The sequence below is a fragment of the Nestor notabilis genome, unplaced genomic scaffold, assembly GCF_000696875.1.
Source record: "Nestor notabilis isolate BGI_N333 unplaced genomic scaffold, ASM69687v1 scaffold1990, whole genome shotgun sequence".
Lineage (NCBI taxonomy): Eukaryota > Metazoa > Chordata > Aves > Psittaciformes > Psittacidae > Nestor > Nestor notabilis.
The window spans coordinates 40,799-58,051 of record NW_009911387.1 but is presented as its reverse complement, the minus strand read 5'-3'; the positions used below and the strand labels follow the sequence as shown (position 1 = coordinate 58,051).

The 17,253-nt window shown below is 42.6% G+C and overlaps 1 protein-coding gene across 1 annotated transcript in view; it reads left to right on the top strand.

The window, feature by feature from the left end:
• Nucleotides 1-13,971, top strand: part of MCMBP (minichromosome maintenance complex binding protein) — a gene marked incomplete at its 5' end in the record, with an annotated part of 17,175 nt that extends 3,204 nt beyond the window's left edge. Inside the window, 12 exons of the mRNA XM_010014384.1 lie at nt 4-99; nt 1,687-1,816; nt 3,208-3,359; nt 4,395-4,495; nt 5,757-5,926; nt 6,790-6,913; nt 8,486-8,603; nt 9,800-9,965; nt 11,456-11,589; nt 12,578-12,742; nt 13,151-13,239; nt 13,589-13,971. Coding sequence (XP_010012686.1) covers nt 4-99; nt 1,687-1,816; nt 3,208-3,359; nt 4,395-4,495; nt 5,757-5,926; nt 6,790-6,913; nt 8,486-8,603; nt 9,800-9,965; nt 11,456-11,589; nt 12,578-12,742; nt 13,151-13,239; nt 13,589-13,715 — 1,572 coding nt within the window. The remainder of the gene's footprint in view (nt 1-3; nt 100-1,686; nt 1,817-3,207; nt 3,360-4,394; nt 4,496-5,756; nt 5,927-6,789; nt 6,914-8,485; nt 8,604-9,799; nt 9,966-11,455; nt 11,590-12,577; nt 12,743-13,150; nt 13,240-13,588) is intronic.
• Nucleotides 13,972-17,253: the final 3,282 nt, after the last annotated feature.

Genomic DNA, 17,253 nt, shown 5'->3' with positions numbered 1-17,253 from the left:
CAGCAGGAAATTGATTTGAACTCCTCCCAAACAGTCACCTCAGAAAGACAGACTTTCTACTGCGTTCCAGTGCCTGGTGAATCAGCATGGGTGAAAGAAATATCTTTTTGACTGTGCCAGTGCTCTGCTATATGAACAGTGCTCACCAACTAATTCACTAGGTTGAAGGGGATAACTTTAAACTTTGTTTTGAGTGAATCCAGAGAGGTGGTAGGTGTAGAATAAGGAAATATTGAACAGGGGAAGTTCAGGTTAGACATTAGGCAGAAGCTCTTCCCTGTGAGGGTGCTGAGGCACTGGCACAGGATGCCCAGAGAAGCTGTGGCTGCCCCATCCCTGGCAGTGTTCAAGGCCAGGTTGGACACAGGGGCTTGGAGCAACCTGCTCTAGTGGAAGGGGTCCCTGCCTGTGGCAGGGGTTGAACCTGGATGATCTTATGGTCCTTTCTAGCCCAAACTGTTGATGATTCTATGGTGTGCTCTATGCACAAAGAGAATGTAAATGAGTTTAGAAGCATTGCTGTTTGATTTAGTAGGGATTTGGACTAGATTTTCATGTTTGCTTGGGAGGGTCTTGAAAATTTCCCTTCATTTCTGTTTGCAAATGCTAAGATAAAGAGGAGCTTCAGTTGAGTCATGGGCATTCCACTGGCATTTTCTGATTAAATGAGGACACTTATGGAGTAAGAGTCTTCTGCAAGAACCTGTAAGAACACCTGGAGCTGAGCATGTTAAGACAATAGTTCCTGGAAATGTTGTGGGTTTAATAGTTTAACGACAGTATGGCATTTTCTCAATGAGAACAGGAAATGTTCTGGGGAGAAACAAATCGCCTTAAGTTTCTCCTAGTAAATGGAAGTTGAATTATCTGAGTGGAATGGATACAGGATGCTTATTTTAACATGTTTTAGGAATTTTACATTCCCTTCTTGCCCAAGAGAGTGGGGGAGAGGTCTAGAAAACTTGAGATATGTTGCAGTTTGTGAGAAGATGTGAATTTGATGGAAAAATCTATAATGATTTGATATTTCAGTTCAGAGTTTAAGGAAACCACTGCTTGTCTTTGGTACAGAATGCCAATGCAATTTTAAACAGAAGCTAACACAGTTTTTTTAATAAAATGATTGATAAGAGTTAGGCTTCGAAGCTCACAGCAAAGTACTGCAGCAGTGGAAATGTAAAGTGAGAAGGACTGTTAGGAAAATAGTGAACACTATCTCAATGCTTGCCCGTCATGCTAAGAAAAGGAGAAGTATGTTGGCTTTTCCAGAATTCATTTACCAGTGTAGTATTGCCAGTACCTGACAAGTATCTGAATATTTCCTATGTGTTTATTTTAAAAGTAGTAATAATTGTATCAGAGAGCAGGTCTCCATTATTATAATGTCTGCTCTTTAGGCTTGAGATGTGGGAGATTCTCAGTTGTACCTGACCACAAGCATGTTCTCTTTAGAGGCTGATAGTGGAATAGCATTCTGGGTTTTAGTTTCTATTTTCAACAAAGCCAATGACTGCTGTACACTTAAGCAAGTTACGTGTCTGAAGAGATAATATCTAGATAACAATTTGAATCATTATTTGAATGTGTCTTGCATAATAGCAGTTTGGTTCTGCAAGCAAACAAAACCCTTAATTTGCTTGAATTTTCTCAGCCAAGTCTGTGGTTGTCCTTAATCCTCAGTGTTACGCATATATTAGTGCAAGCCAAGCTCGAGTTAGTCCCTCAACATCCTACACGCCAAGTCGCCACAAGAGGAGCTATGAGGAAGATGAGGACATGGATCTACATCCATCTAAACAGAAAGAGCAACATATGGGTAATAGTAGTTACTAATGAATAGTTGTTCTGATATCTTTCCAGAATTTGCAAAGATTTCCTTTCCAAAACCTGAAATACTTGCAATTGTTTGGATCAGTAGTTTTGTTGCAGCCTTCAGAACTAATTTGGTGGCTTTACTGAAGTCATCAGTGGTTTAAACTGAAGCAGTGTGGGAGAGCCTGCGATGTCGCATGTGTATTGTATGACTTGTTGGCTTTACTCTCTAGACTTAATTCCTAAAATTAACGTTCTGTACAGCAGCTCTTGTGATTTGCCTTTTCTATGTGTCAGCACACCAACAATTCATAGCGGCAGGATGAAGTTTAAGAGTTCCTGTTGCCAATTTCATGTTGTCTCTCTTGTCTCTTTCACGCAATGTGTGTGGATCTCGTGTAAATTGAAGCCAAACATGTCAAGTAGGTGCTGCTTTGCTACAAGCAGTAGTTTATATCTAAAAAAGATCTTCCAGCCTTACCTGTTTTCTAATGTAATTTACTAACCCAACTTCATAAAGGAACCAGATTAATACCAGACACTTGTAGCATCCTGAAGAAAGCTCTTTAACCTTTTGAGAGGATGGTGTTTGGAACACAAGCAGCGTTCAGGTGGTGTGCATTTCTTTCTTATGTTATAATAAGTCTGAACAATTTGCTTTGCTCTGTGGAGTGCTGCTTAAACTGGGGGGTTTCTTTGAGATTTGGGGTGCGAGGGGTTTCTTAGAGATTCTTAGAAGTTTTCTTCTGAACAAGAGAATGTGGTTAGTTAAAATTGTCAGTCCTGTTGAAGGAAAAACAAACCAAACCAGAACCTATTGCTTTCTTTTGTTTGGTGTTCTGTCTGTTGGGTTCATTAGCTGAATTCAGCCTTTTCCTTTTGTATTCTTACCAGTTTGCAAGTCAGTTTAGACAATTTTCTCTTCATCCTCAGACCAATCAATTGTAGAGTAGATGTTTATAGCTTTATTATGCAGAGAAAACACAGAAATTTTTAATGTAAACTGTTGTGTTGATGCACACTCTCACCTTTTAAGCTCTCTCTTTTTTTTTTTTTTTTTTAGGTGCACAAAAATACTTCCTTTGCAGTCCTGTGGAATTTAGAAAACTAATTGTTCACACAGTTTAAGCATTACCTTTTGAAAAGCATATTTCTGGCCCTGTTTAGGTTTCTAAGGCACAGTTCTTTACCAGTACACTCTCTCACACTTGATGATATAGGATATGTATTTGTGAGGCTTTCCTATTCTGATGAAGAGTATTTTCTGTCAAATATATTGCATTATTAAATACTTTTCTCTCAGATGTCTTGTTAAATTAGGTTAATTCTGTGTTGCTCATGAAAAAAAGTTGTTCACTTTTGCATTTCTGCTTATGAATCCTGTATTTTTTTCAGGCAGTGGAGGTGACATCCATGGATGTGTGGAGCCAAAGAGATTAGAAACAGAAGCTTCTGCAGGTCATCATCTCATTTCTCCCAACTGCTCCCCTCCACTTGACTTAAATTTTCCATTGCCAGGAGAGAAGGGACCAGCATGTCTTGTAAAGGTAACAAAAGTGGAGAGATGATGAGCATGGCTGTGGCCTCAGTGAGGCAGACAGAATCTGGAGGTAGAATGTAAGTAGTTAGTCCTGCACTGTTTATAAAGGCAGGGAAATTGGCTCTCAGGTCCCGAGTTTTGTTTCTGCAGATAATGACGTTGTTTCTCTTCAATATTACGTTGTTTCTCTTCACAAGTGCTGAATTTGAATTGTTGAAATGCTTTAGCAGCATTTCTTAGAGCCTGCACCTTCTCTTTCTTAATTATAAAATGTCATAGAATCACAGACTGGTTTGGGTTGGAAAGGACCTTCAGATCATCCAGTTCCAACCTCCTGCCATAGGCAGGGACACCTCACACTAGACCAGGTCACCCAAGGCTCTGTCCAGCCTGGCCTTGAACCCTGCCAGGGATGGAGCATTTTCCCCTTCTTTGGGCAACCCATTCCAGTGCCTCAGCACCCTCACAGTAAAGAACTTCTTCCTTATATGCAACCTGAACTTCCCCTGTTTAAGTTTAAACCCATCACCCCTTGTCCTATCACTTACAGTCCCTGATGAAGAGTCCATTACTACGTGCTTGAGGATGTAGCTGGGATTGACTCCTGGTATTTTGCTTTTAGGATTTGTCCTCTAAGGAAGAAAGATGTGATGGAACAAGTAAAAAAACCAATAAGCCACACTTTTGTGTTGTATTTGAAATAGTCTTTGGTGTGCTGTGTTGACAAGCAACTTCCAGCACAAAATTTCTATGCTTTTACTGTGTTAAATGCTCCCTTATTCAGCAAATCTTGATAAATAAGATTAGAATACAATGATTTGCATTTGTGTAGCAAAAGAATGCCAGGAGGAAAAAGCATGCAATCGTTGAAACTCATTCTTCCAGTATCAGCTTACTGCCACTGGGGACTAGGAGACACATCTTGACACAGAGTGTTCTCAGTCTACAGCTGAGCCTCCTGAGATGTAATTTCCTTTAGTCTGTGTTTGTGTGCAGCCTGGCCCATCTGCCTCTGTATTTTATTATTGTCTCTTTGTGGCAGGTCTATGAGAGCTGGGATAGCTTCAAAGTCAACGATGTTCTGGAGGTATATGGCATTTTGTCTGTGGATCCAGTGCTGAGCATAGTAAACAATGAAGAGAGGTAAGGCTTCCCTGATGTGTGATCCTGAAATTCAATGAGCAAAACATTCTGGGGAGTGACAATGACCAAAATGGGATTTCACATATGTGCTACTGATGCCTTGAACCATTGTGCTTCAGTTCTGCTGGGGATTTTGTTTATCTTTCTGATAAGTACAATACGGCAAGTGCAGTGTGAATCCTTCATAGTGCCAGCTTCTGAAAAGCTAACCCAGCCTGGTCAGCTGCTTTTGGTTATCAGCTGTCTGACAGCTACTCCCAGACTGACAGCTCAGTTGGTCTGTCATAGCTTGTTGGGTTGTTTTCCTGCCTGTCATTCTGTCACAAATAGACAAACTGGTGGCATTTAGCAATGTTTTGAATGCAAACAAAAGACATTTCTTTCAGTGGAAAGAGGGGATAGTCGTGTGGTGGACTGCTGAAGAGGCTTTGAAGCTATAAAGCTTTTCACCTTTTGAAACCAGTTTACAAGTTGATTAAATTAGTACTAAACTTTACTATTATCTGATAAAGCCACTTCAGGGATTTTAGTTTCTAAGAAAGAAATGAAAACCCTCTGGAAGGAACTTTGCATCATGAGGAAGAGCAAAGCTTGTGTATCTGAACTCTTAAAAGGTAACACCTTCAAGTCTGAGCTGAGGTACATTAGGATTTATTTACTCATTGTTTATTACTCAGCCAGTGATACAGCTGTTGTGTGACTGTCTAGAAGATCGTGTTGTCAGGCTCTGGAAACTGGTGGAAGATGAAAGTCCCACATGAGCATACCCAGGCCAATGTCATAAATCCTGGTTAGATTTCATTCAGTACATGGTAGACAGAACATGTGTGACATTTTATTTGAAGCTGTATCTTATCTGGTGCCTACCTTCTCTGGGCACCCTGTGCCAGCACCTCAGCACCCTCACAGGGAAGAGCTTCTGCCTCAGAGCTCATCTCAGTCTCCCCTCTGGCAGGTTAAAGCCATTCCCCTTGTCCTGTCCCTACAGGCCCTTGTTCAAAGCCCCTCTCCAGATTTCTTCTTGTTCCCTTTAGGTCTTATGGAAGACTGTCATATCATTGTATAATTGTGAGTCAGTATTTATAGTGTTTATAAAAATCATAACATAGTGGGAATATGGGAAGAGTTACCAGGAGTTGGGAGTGGATGTTGTTTGTTCCAGTGTGCTCAGTTCTTGGCCTGGTTCCAGCTGTTCTTAGTCAACTGGAGAGAAATTTGTGTGGAATGTTTTTAAGTCCAGTTGTGCTGTGCCTTTTCCTAGGGACAGCTCAGCTCTCAATCCTATGGAGTCTATGGACACAGCAGAGGAACAGAGAGTGCACAGTCCTCCGGCCTCATTAGTCCCAAGAATCCATGTGATTTTGGCACAGAAATTGCAGCACATTAACCCATTACTGCCTGCCTGCCTTAATGAAGAGGAGAGTAAAACCTGTGAGTATCTGAACTTGATCAAGGGCAGGGTTTGAATTTAAATCCTGTTAAGTAGAGCAACCATTCAGTACTACAGACTGGACAAGATGCAAGTCTTTGTGTTTATGTGATGCTTACATGTTTAGAGTACTGAAATGAATCTGATTTGTATGAAACTTGGGTTTGCCTTCTGTGTGCACAAGGATTTTACCAAGTTCATAGAATCATAGAATAGTTAGGGTTGGAAAGGACCTTAAGATCATCTAGTTCCAACCCCCTGCCATGAGCAGCTATAAGATTTTGTTCGTTTTCAAGTAGTGTATTGCTGGAAAATGGAATTTTCAATTTAATGTATAGCAGTGAAAACAAGAAACATGCTGACAACAGAAAGAATCATAATACAGTGAAGAAAATCAGGCAATTCTGGTTTTAAACAGCTCTGCTCTTCCTTGTGGCCTACTTGACTCTTCTTTTCTTTTTACCATTGAACTATTGCATGCAACCTCTAATTGATACCTATCATTTTCTTCCTTGCATGCCTTGTATTGCTTGTCCTGAGCTGTGCTATGTGGAAGGGTTTATTTCTGCTTTTGATACAGTGTGGATAGTCTATCAGTTTTAGATATTTGACTCCAAACTTTACAGCCTTCTGCAGACAGGTTACACAACATCTAATTACAAAAGATAAAGCATTTCCAAGGCAATGGTGAGTGACTTGAGTTATCCAAAGCCAATAATTGCTCAGTTGGAAAACCAATGGATGTTTGTTTATTTGTCCTAAATTCCTTTGGATCACACTGTAGTGAAAAGTAAGGTTTCTACAGAGGGAAGAGGGTGAGAACAGCACATTTCCTGATGTTTGTTGCCTTCTGCTTTTTTATCAGTTGTGTCTAATTTCATGTCGGAGCTGTCACCAGTGAGAGCAGAGTTGCTTGGGTTCCTCACCCATGCCCTCTTGGGAGACAGTTTGGCTGCCGAATACCTTATACTGCATCTCATCTCTACAGTGTAAGTACTGAGGTGTTTGCTGAGAATTTACATCTTCATCTTTTAGAGGAAATCTCCTTTTATGGGGTTCTTCACCAGTTTGCAAGTAAATGGCAGAAATAGCTGACATAGCACTTATTCAGTAGTGCTTTGGCCAGTCAGAGCTGCCCTGTCATAATAGACACAGTAACATGTCTAAGTTTAGTTACAAGGCCCATTTTGTGGCAATGTATCCTTTCGGTGTTCCTTTGAGAGCTGGACAGTAAGATCCAAAAGTAAGATCCAAGATCTCACTTTTAAACAGAGGTATAAAAACATCTTTTTCTCTCTAGCTCCTTTTATTGACTAGGACATGGAACTGGCATTTACAAACTGCAGTAGTTATTGTTCAGGTATTAAAAGCCACTGAAAGGTACCTTCTGGGAGTTTGTTTAATTAAATGTAGACATGTTTAATGGTGAGTTCAGGTGACCCCCATTAGCATGTGATGGAAATTTACCACCTGAGCTGACGCCACAGATGAATGTTCATGCACTGTGACCCGTCTTCATGGCTGATTAAAGTGCATCTTAACGTTCTCTCTCCTTGGTTTAAACTGTGTCTGGATGAAAGAGCAGCGTCCTTTGACTCATTAAATTTTCAGGTGGGAAACTTCAGACAATATGTTCTGATTAGATTAAGTATTGTCAGGCTCCCATTTCTTTCTTCAAAGTAAAAATGGGTTCCCTTATCTAAATAGTAATAATTCCTCGGTAAAGAAACCACTGTGGTTTTATGGTTTTCAAAGATTCCATTCTGCTGCAGAGTGAATAGTACAGCTCATACTTGTCTTACAGAAGTGTTCACAGAGCTGTCATTGGACTTAGTGTCTTACCTTTCTCATACCTGCAACTGATGTGTAAAAAGCCATAAGACATTTCTCAGTGAGACAAGAGGTATCGAGATAACTCCAACCATCACGCCATGGCAGCATAAGTATGAGCTGGCAAGATTTATGGTGGGGTTGTGTTTACAGTCTGCCCTGAACCCTTGTCCCCATGTAAATACAGTCCTTCAAGATCAGTATGTGGGTGTTCTTCATTCTGTGCACACTTTGTTCTTTCTAGTGGGACTGTGAATGCTCTAACACTTAGATTAGAATGTGTTTTCTCTCTTAGCTGTATCACACAAAAGTTGACATTTGTCCAGAATGGGGAGAAGATATACAGTGAGAAGAGGGACAGGAAAGCTGAGGGCAGGTAAAGGAAATGAACAAGCATGATAAGCAGGGAAATTGAGATTGGGCAGCAAGAAAGGAAAAGCATGAAGTACATGGAGTACGTACACTGAGTAGCAGTAGAGCACAAAGAGAACAGAAGTCTGAAGCACTGTAAGTGCATTGCTTTTGTGCCGTGCTGCAAAGCCTTCCAAAGCAGCCTCCAGCCTAACTTAGCTCCTTGGACACTGGAGCAGGAAAAGGTCGTGTTATTTATGTATGTATTAGCAGTGAAGCCCTGCTAGCTATCAGAGGTCCTGCACAGCCCCCAAACTGATTGATACCTGTATTCACCGTGTTAATCATTGCTTGCCTAACCTGTGTTGTTTCTGGTTTAGTTACGCAAGACGAGATGTGCTTCCTCTGGGAAAATTCACAGTCAACTTGAGCGGGTGTCCAAGGAATAACATCTTCACGGAGCACATATACCGCATCATCCAGCAGCTTGTGCCAGCAGTAAGGACAATGGCATTATAGGGCTTTAATATTTCTGATGGGAGATGTTGGGTTACTTGTTCCAGTGAAATAAACAATATTTTAGTTAAAAGCCAGGCTTGTTAAACGAAGGCTCCTGCTTATCCATGTAGAGGGCAAGGAAAAATGGAGTTACGGTTTGCCTGCTCAGTTGAAGTCTCTATTTACCTCATCATCTAGGGTGAATGTGAAATAAAATCATATCCTCGTAGGTATTAAACTGACAGTCAGATGCTGCATACTTAATTTTGTCTTTCTGGCTTAATATGTTTAGACATTGTTGTGGCTGCCCCATCCCTGGCAGTGTGCAAGGCCAGGTTGGACACAGGGGCTTGGAGCAACCTGCTCTAGTGGAAGGTGTCCCTGCCCGTGGCAGGGGGTTGGAGCTGGATGAGCTTTAAGGTCCCTTCCAACACAAACCAGCCTGGGATTTAATTTAATTTAATTATTTTGCTGTTAGTGTTTATTCCCGAGTTTATGGATACCATTCTTCAGAAAATTCATAATGATTCCATTTGGGATCATCATAATTGTGTTGCTGCCGTAAATTATTTGTTGGTTTCCTCATCCTCGGTTTGTAATAGAATCAGAGAATCACAAAATGGGTTGGGTTGGAGAGGACCTTAAGATCATGTAGTTCCAACCCCCTGCCATGAGTAGGGACACCTCACACTAGACCATGTCACCCAAGGCTCTGTCCAACCTGGCCTTGAACACTGCCAGGGATGGGGCATTTATCACTTCTTTGGGCAACCTGTGCCAGCGCCTCACAACCCTCACTGTAAAGTACTTCTTCCTTAGATCTAAACTGAAGTTCCCCTGTTTTAGTTTGAACCCTTGTCCTATCACTACAGCCCCTGGTGAAAAGTCCCCCTCCAGCATCCTTGTAGCCCCCTTCAGACACTGGAAGGCTGCTGTCCCAATAACTGTATTGCTGCCATAAATCACTTGTTGGTTTGCTCCCCCTAGATGTGCAATACAGGTGATAGATGTTCTTAACAGCATTATTTTAAGTATTTAGCATTTGGAAATCGTGGGTAAATTCTGTTCTCTATTGTGGTAACAAGTTTTGTTTTACTCACTATGGATGTTCACAGCTACAGCTCTTGCTAAAGGAAGCAGCATGAGGGAAGCTGGAGGAGAGGAAAGGTGCTGATTAATTTCTCTTCCCGTTGCAGTCCTATCGCCTGCAAATGACCATAGAGAACATGAACCACTCACGATTCATCCCACACAAAGACTATGCAGCGAATCGCTTGGTCAGTGGAGTGCTGCAGCTTGCCAGCAACACTTCCCTTGTCGTGGATGAGACTCAGCTCGAGCAAGGACAGCTTGACACAAAAGGTAGACCTTTTGTGTTTGTATTTTTAAAGCAAATCTCATCTGGCAGCTTAGAAGTTGATGTGTTTTAAGACAGTGATGCTAATTGTGTCCCAGGGATAATTGTCTGTAGCAAAACTGTGATTTCTGTATCCTATTTCATTGCTTCCTGCTGTCTGCAGCCTTCTTGGACAACTTAAGGCTTGAGCTCTGCAGGTTTGGAGTTTTTTTCCATATTCTACTTTCCGAAAGTTTCTGCTATTCTGCTCAGAAATGCTTCTGTGGAGTAAAAATCTCTGTCCCAGACCACAGATGAGAGATAACGAAACAAGATGGTTCCTTGTTCAGTTTCACTTTGGTTGCACTGTAGAAAACACTGGACAGTGTCTGTCACGTGGTGGAAAAGGCCACTGATTTCATTAATTCTTTAGACCAAAATACCTCTGATTCATTAGAATAGCCTTTTACTTTCCTGCTATAATGAATGAAGAGGGGGAAGTATATGCTGCTGCCTTATGCTTTATAACTTTATTGTCTATATGGAAACCATCTCTGAAAATATAACTAAAAAATGGAGATTAGAAAAAAAATAGCTATTCCCGTGTGGAACAGAACGATGTGCACTATGTAGTGCTTTCTACAGAGCTTTAGGCAGTTACTTTAGTTACAAGCTACCTAAAAGAGGTGAGTTACCGTACCTGTTAGAAGTTCAGTAACTGGAGGATGCTTAGTACAGATACTTGTGGTGGTTTCAAGGAAAGAAGAATAGGAAATCACTGGAAGTGACTTTATCCTGAGCTAAAAATGCTGTCCTGAGAAGCCTGCTTGGTGGCACAATACCATAAGCCTCTTGGGTCTCCCCAGTGAGTGTCAGGGCTCTCATTCAAGCATTTAGAGTGGCAGAACTGGTGAGGTTCAGATTTCAGCTTGCTTCTAGTTAGAAACTTTTTGTTCTGATTCTTGCTATTAGAAGTAATTCACTGAAATGATTCACTTGAAATCAAGTCTTCAGGTCTTTCTTGTTACTCTGTTCTGGTAAAATTACTAAATTTCACTAATAGAAATAGTACAACTAATAGAAATCTGTGCATTGTTTCAGAAGAATAAGTCAAAACTGGGTAAAACTCCCATTTCCAGAAAAATCTCTCTGTGCTGCTTTATAGGTTTGCTAAAACATGTGTCCTTCATGTCTGAAGAAACCTCACCATTTCATGAGAAGTCGTATTTTCAGTGTTAAAAGTTGCAGATAACACGGGCTGGTCGATGTTATTTCATTTCTGTTGGTGTGATGTTCTTCTCTACTGAATTTAGGGTAAAAAAAGATAAGACTTTTTAATTTCAAGTCTGAATTTTGGGCTGAAGACGTGGCTGTTTCTATCTGGGAGACACCCCAGCTACCAGAAGAAACAAGAATTTTTCTACCAGCTGCTCGCTAAAGACAGATTGGACAGAAAGTAAATCAGGTCTGATGTTTGTTTAGGTCCTCTTGTCAGAGCTTGTTCTTGCTCTTCCAGGTGTCCATAACGTGACAGCACTGGGTAACCTGATCACTTGGCAAAAGGTGGATTATGACTTCAGTTACCACCAGATGGAATTCCCATGCAATATTAATGTTCTTATCACTTCCGAGGGTCGATCGCTCCTACCGGTATGGCAAAGGCTTTTCCTGAATTTGGGGAGTAATTACAGGTGGTAGCTACTTAGAGGATGCCATTCCTGAGAGGTGAAGGCAGGAAAACTGCCTTGTGATGAGGGGTGGGTATGATACCGGTGTTAGTTACTCGCTCCTGGCTGCAGGCAGGCCAAAGGAAAACAGAGGGATTGACCTTCCCTCCTCCTGGGCTGAGTGGTGATGGGGAAAGGCTGCAGCTACCCTGTGACTCTCCAAGCCTATTCTAGCAGTTTAGGAGCTGATGGGCACAGGAATAAAGAGTGATGGAACTGACATTGACATCAGAAACGCTGAGCAGCCCAAGTTTACAAATACCTGGTCTCCTGCATTCCAGCTTTATGAGCAGAGCATTTGGCTTTCTCACCTCTTAAGTGAACAGGCTGAGAGAGCTGGGCTGGTTCAGCCTGGAGAAGAGAAGGCTCCTGAAGGGGACACCTTAGAGCAGCTCCAGGGCCTAAAGGGGCTCCAGGAAACCTGGAGAGGGGCTTTGGACAAGGGCCTGTAGGGACAGGACAAGGGGAATGGCTTTAACCTGCCTGAGGGAAGACTGGGATGAGCTCTTGGGCAGAAGCTCTTCCCTGTGAGGGTGCTGAGGCGCTGGCACAGGGTGCCCAGAGAAGCTGTGGCTGCCCCATCCCTGGCAGTGTTCAAGGCCAGGTTGGACACAGGGGCTTGGAGCAACCTGCTCTAGTGGAAGGTGTCCCTGCCCGTGGCAGGGGTTGGAGCTGGAGGAGCTTTGAGGTCCTTCCAACACAAACCAGTCTGGGAATCTGTGAAACTGGCTCCGGCTTGAATAAGGACTTCACACAGGTCTTCAAAAAGGGAACTGTTAAATATTTAAGGGATGCATCATCTTACCCTAATTCTGGGAAATAGTGACTTCTGTTGCTTCAGAAAGTAAATCCATCGTGGAATGGGAAAAGACAGGATGTGGAAAGAGATGATATACAATTCTGTTTTTCAGTCAGATTGCCAAGTCCACTTACAACCACAGATAATCCCACCAAACATGGAGGAATACATGAGCAGCCTCCTCACAGCAGTGCTCCCGTCTGTCCTGAACAAGTTCCGCATTTACCTCAGCTTGTTGAGGCTGCTGGACTACAGCATCTCTGAGGAAGTGACCAAGGTATGGGGCACTCCACTAACAGCTCCTCAACTGTGTGTTCAGATAAAAGCAGCTAAACAGGACTGTACTTTCCCATTGCTCTCCCTGTCAGTGATTCTCCTTAATGTTTTCTAAGAAACCAAAGAGAAGCATTTTCTCTATGTTCCTGTCAAGGATTTGTACTCTTGAGCATTTCAGTACATACCTTACCCATATCCTGCTTCCTAAAACTCATGTTGGAACCTAATTCTTTTCCAAAACTCATTTTGAAATCTCATGTTGGAAGATGACCTATTTTGACTCACTTCCTGGCAGCGATGAGTTGCATTGGTTCTCTGCAATCTAAGGGTAGTTACAGTGGTTAACTCCTTCAGAGCTTCTGTTGAGTGAAGATTCTTTGTCACCAGTTACCTGTTGTGTTGTTTACAGGCAGTAGAAGAAGACTTTGTTGAAATGAGGAAGAACGACCCTGAGAGCATAACAGCTGATGACCTGCACAGAACGCTGCTCGTAGCGAGGTGGGTGTTGCTGTTTGTGGTTACCGAGACCTTTCTGGCAAGTTTGAGTTACAGAATCATAGAATCGGCTAGATTGGAAAAGATCTTTAACATCATCAAGTCCAACCTTTACCCCTTTTTTAAGGTCAAGTCCGACCTTTACCTTTAGTTGCATGAGGCTGGCAGCAACCAAATGATGGAATCTCTTCTGTTGTGCCTCTTGCTACAGGTTCCTAGTCAGGCAAAGTATTTCCCCCCCACATTTCTTCCCTATTTCATGGGATATTGAAGGAAAACTCTGTTTTACTATATTAAGCTTATCAAACCTGACACATGACCAAGCTCTTAACCCCTCTTTCTGCTCATCCAGGTTCCTGTCTCTCAGCGTGGGGCAAACAACGCTATCCAGGGAGAGGTGGCTGAGAGCAAAACAACTGGAGGCCTTACGGAAAGCCAGGCTGCAGCAGCAGCAATGTGTCAACGGGAATGAACTTTAACACTCTGTGGATGTCGCTAGGAAAGTTTGTCTAATCCTAAATGGAAGCCCCCTACTAAGATTGGAATATTGTTTATACCAGTTTTTGTAGATAATTTATACCAAAAGAAGTTATGGCTATTTACCCTCGGAGGCTGAGCACACTTAACCCCCTTCAGCCGGTTCAACATATTTTATGACCTTTTTTTGGAGTCTGTTTTGTAATTGAAAATTGGTAACAATGAGCAAATTGTTTGATATTAAACTTTAATACTGAACTTGTGTAAACTCCTGTCCTTTAATAATGAGGAAACAGAACCCAGAGCCCTTCCTACACCACGGTGCTAGGCTCTATTTTGGAGTAAGCTTGTGCTGTGACTCTTGAGTGGCTGAGTTCTGAGTATCAGAGCTGGCAGCTGCTGAAAGAACCAGACTGTTGCTGTCTGGGCCTCTGCACTGCTGGTCCCGTGAGTAAAGGCTTGTTGCACTCACAGCAGCATAAGAGTGGTAGAAGGAACTTACTTGATCTTATCCATGCTGAGGTTCCAGTGTGAAATACATCCTTATTGTTAGAGAACACCATGACTCACTTCTTCAGTGTCTCTAATGAGCTTTATTCTGGCAGAATAAGAGGGAAAAGAGGAATTGACTGGAGATTTGGTGATACTCATGTACAGAATGTATTTGCTTTTCTGCATGAGCAGTAACACGGTGTTTAAACTGTTTGAATAATAGCCATTAAGTACTATAGAACTTACATTGTACAGCACGAGCTGGGTTTCAGAGGCCACCCTGCCACTGTTACCACTGGCAGAACTGGTTTTACAAGGGTGGTTTAAGCAGTGAAACATTAAACCAACACAGAGGTGGAGTTGTCCAGAAAAACTACACTGTGCTGGTGGAGGCAGCCTGCAGGAGTCAGTGCTGGAGCTGACTACGTTGTGCTTCAAATCATCCTTTTATCAACAAGAACAAAGGCTCCTGCCAAACTGAGATGAAGCCAAAACCCCCCTCACTTGGTGCTGTCTCATGACTGAGACTGTGTGAACAGGAACTCCCTTTTTTCACTGCATTTCTAGTCTAAACATGACACTGGTTGTTGCTGCCCAGCCAAACTGGCACTGTCCTTTTCATCTCTGCACACTCCCAGCAATTCATGTATTTATACTATAAATAGGGTGGGTTTTGTGTATCTTAAACTGTAGCTGAGCTTGAGGCCTTTTCAGATCATTTATTCTTGAACACTAAAATGAGTATTCCTGGTTTCATCTGCCTTGATGCACAGTGCCATGGGTTATGTGAGACCAGCTCCCAGATTTCCTAAGTACTGGCCAATACCTAAGCTGGAAGGACACAGCATGTTTGGGTCCCCAAGCAGAAGGCAGGGAACCAGTGCAGCAAGGCAGGAATTCGTTTCCAGGAGGATCTCTCCTGACTGTTGACTGAGCAACACTGGTTTTAAAATGCAAGAGTGACTTTACACCTATTAGTACCCTGCCTTACAGGACTCTTTCAGGCTGTCAAAGTCACTACTATGTGTTTGCATGGACCAGTTCCTTTTTCTCCTACCTAAATAATGGCAAATATTAGGAATTTCCTCTCCCTCCTCCAGCCCTTTACAAGTTCCAAGGGTTGGGCAGCTTTTAAGAAGTCCCCTCATCATGTCTGTGACTTTAACCTCCCTGAGGTCAGCACTGCAGCAGGGCAATGATAGAAGAAAAGGATAGAGGACTGTTTTGTCTGTGTCCCTTGCCTGGCAGGGGATCTTATTGGTGTCATAACATCACTAAGATAACTACAGCATCTGAAGGTGTCTATTAGATATTATTAATGTCTACAACATCACTAAGATGGGGAGGGTGCAAGGCAGACAGAGCCCAGCTGCGCCCAGTGCCAGGACAGGAGGCCCCAGGCACAAACCGAAACACACGAGGGTCCCTCTGAGCATCAGGAACCACTTTTACCATCAGGGTGACTGAGCACTGGAAGCAGTTGCCCAGAGGGGTGATGGAGCCTCCATCCTTTGAGATACTCGGGACACGGTTGGACCAGATGAGTCCAAGCCCTTCCACCCTCAACCCTGCTGTGATTCTGTGACTCTTCAGCCACAGAAAGTCAAGATAAGCCCCCACCTCTGAAACTTATCCCCCCCCAGCCCCAGTGCCCCACATCCCATCACAGCCAAAAGCCATCTTTTGTTTCCACTTTTTTATTAAAATATCTCCTGTATATTGCTCACATTAAAATACAGCAGTAGTTTAATTTTAAATAGAGCCACAAGTAGAGACACTCAAAAAACCCAAACCCACAGCACTGTCATAAAATAAATAAACCAGATCTGTTTATCAAAGTCTCAGACCATCAGGGACAGAGGATAACCATTTCAGACACACTTAGAAGCCCTAAGACACTGTACTACCCTACCCCTATGACACTATTTTCTCTGAACACCACGTGCAGCCTACCTACAGTACATGGACAAGAACACCAAGGCACCGGGTCTGCGACGGTGGTTACAGTCACAAACCACAGCATAGCAAGGTCCTGCTGTACAGGAGCTGTTGGGTCACGTCCTACACTAGAACAGCATGGCAAGGCCTTGCTGGGAAAGAGAGGTTAAGGTAGATGTAATCTTCTGACACACATAGATAAGGGGTGGGGTAGGGGTTTAATCCCATTCCCAGCATGAGCGGATGCTTCGCCTGCCTTATCCTGCAAGTATGCAAAGCTTGAGGTGGTAATGAATTTGGTTTTGATTAGATGCTGACAGCTATGCTCTAACGCAACACTGATTTCATGGAACAGTACATCTGCCTTCTCTTCTAGAAGTTACTTGGACCTTTGCATCTGGGCAGTTAGAATATAGCTTAAAAGAAATCAGAGAGAAGGACACAACACTCGAAGGGCAGGTATTGGCCTTGTCTTGCTTTACACAGTGACAAAAACTAGAGCAAATCGCCAGTGTTTGAAATTTAGGGGAAAAGAAAGAAATAGGAGTATCTTCAGCATGGGCAAGACAATGAGAGGATGTTTGCTCCTCACCTCAGCACAAGTGAGAAACCAAAGAGATCTACCGAGTGAACTTGCACCGCAGGATAGTGGGTATTTCAGGTGGGATCGATTCGCTTTATGTGGACTGAACGTGTCCCAGGAGGTGCGGAAAGGAAAAGACAGCAAAAAGAAAATCTTCATTTCTGGTTAACGTAACGAAATGGAACAGAAACGCGTCAATTCCCATTGGAGAGGCACAATTCATAGAAAGCTACATCTAAAACTTCAATGGAAACAAGTAAAAACACTAGTCCAAAAATAAATAAAGTGGAATTTACCGGTTAAGTTCTTTTGCTGGTGTAGTGCAAGGTAAGTAGTAAGGTCACAGAAGTGCAGTATCACCTTTTGAGTATAAATACTTTCTACAAGAAGTCAGAAGAGCTACAAAATTAGGCTCCAAAAATACCTGTGCAACACACTGAAGATAGACAGCATGCTTAATACATCCCAGTGTCTAAGCTACCTGTTTAAATAGGGGCTTTACCGTTCCCTTGTCTCACCTGCCTGAG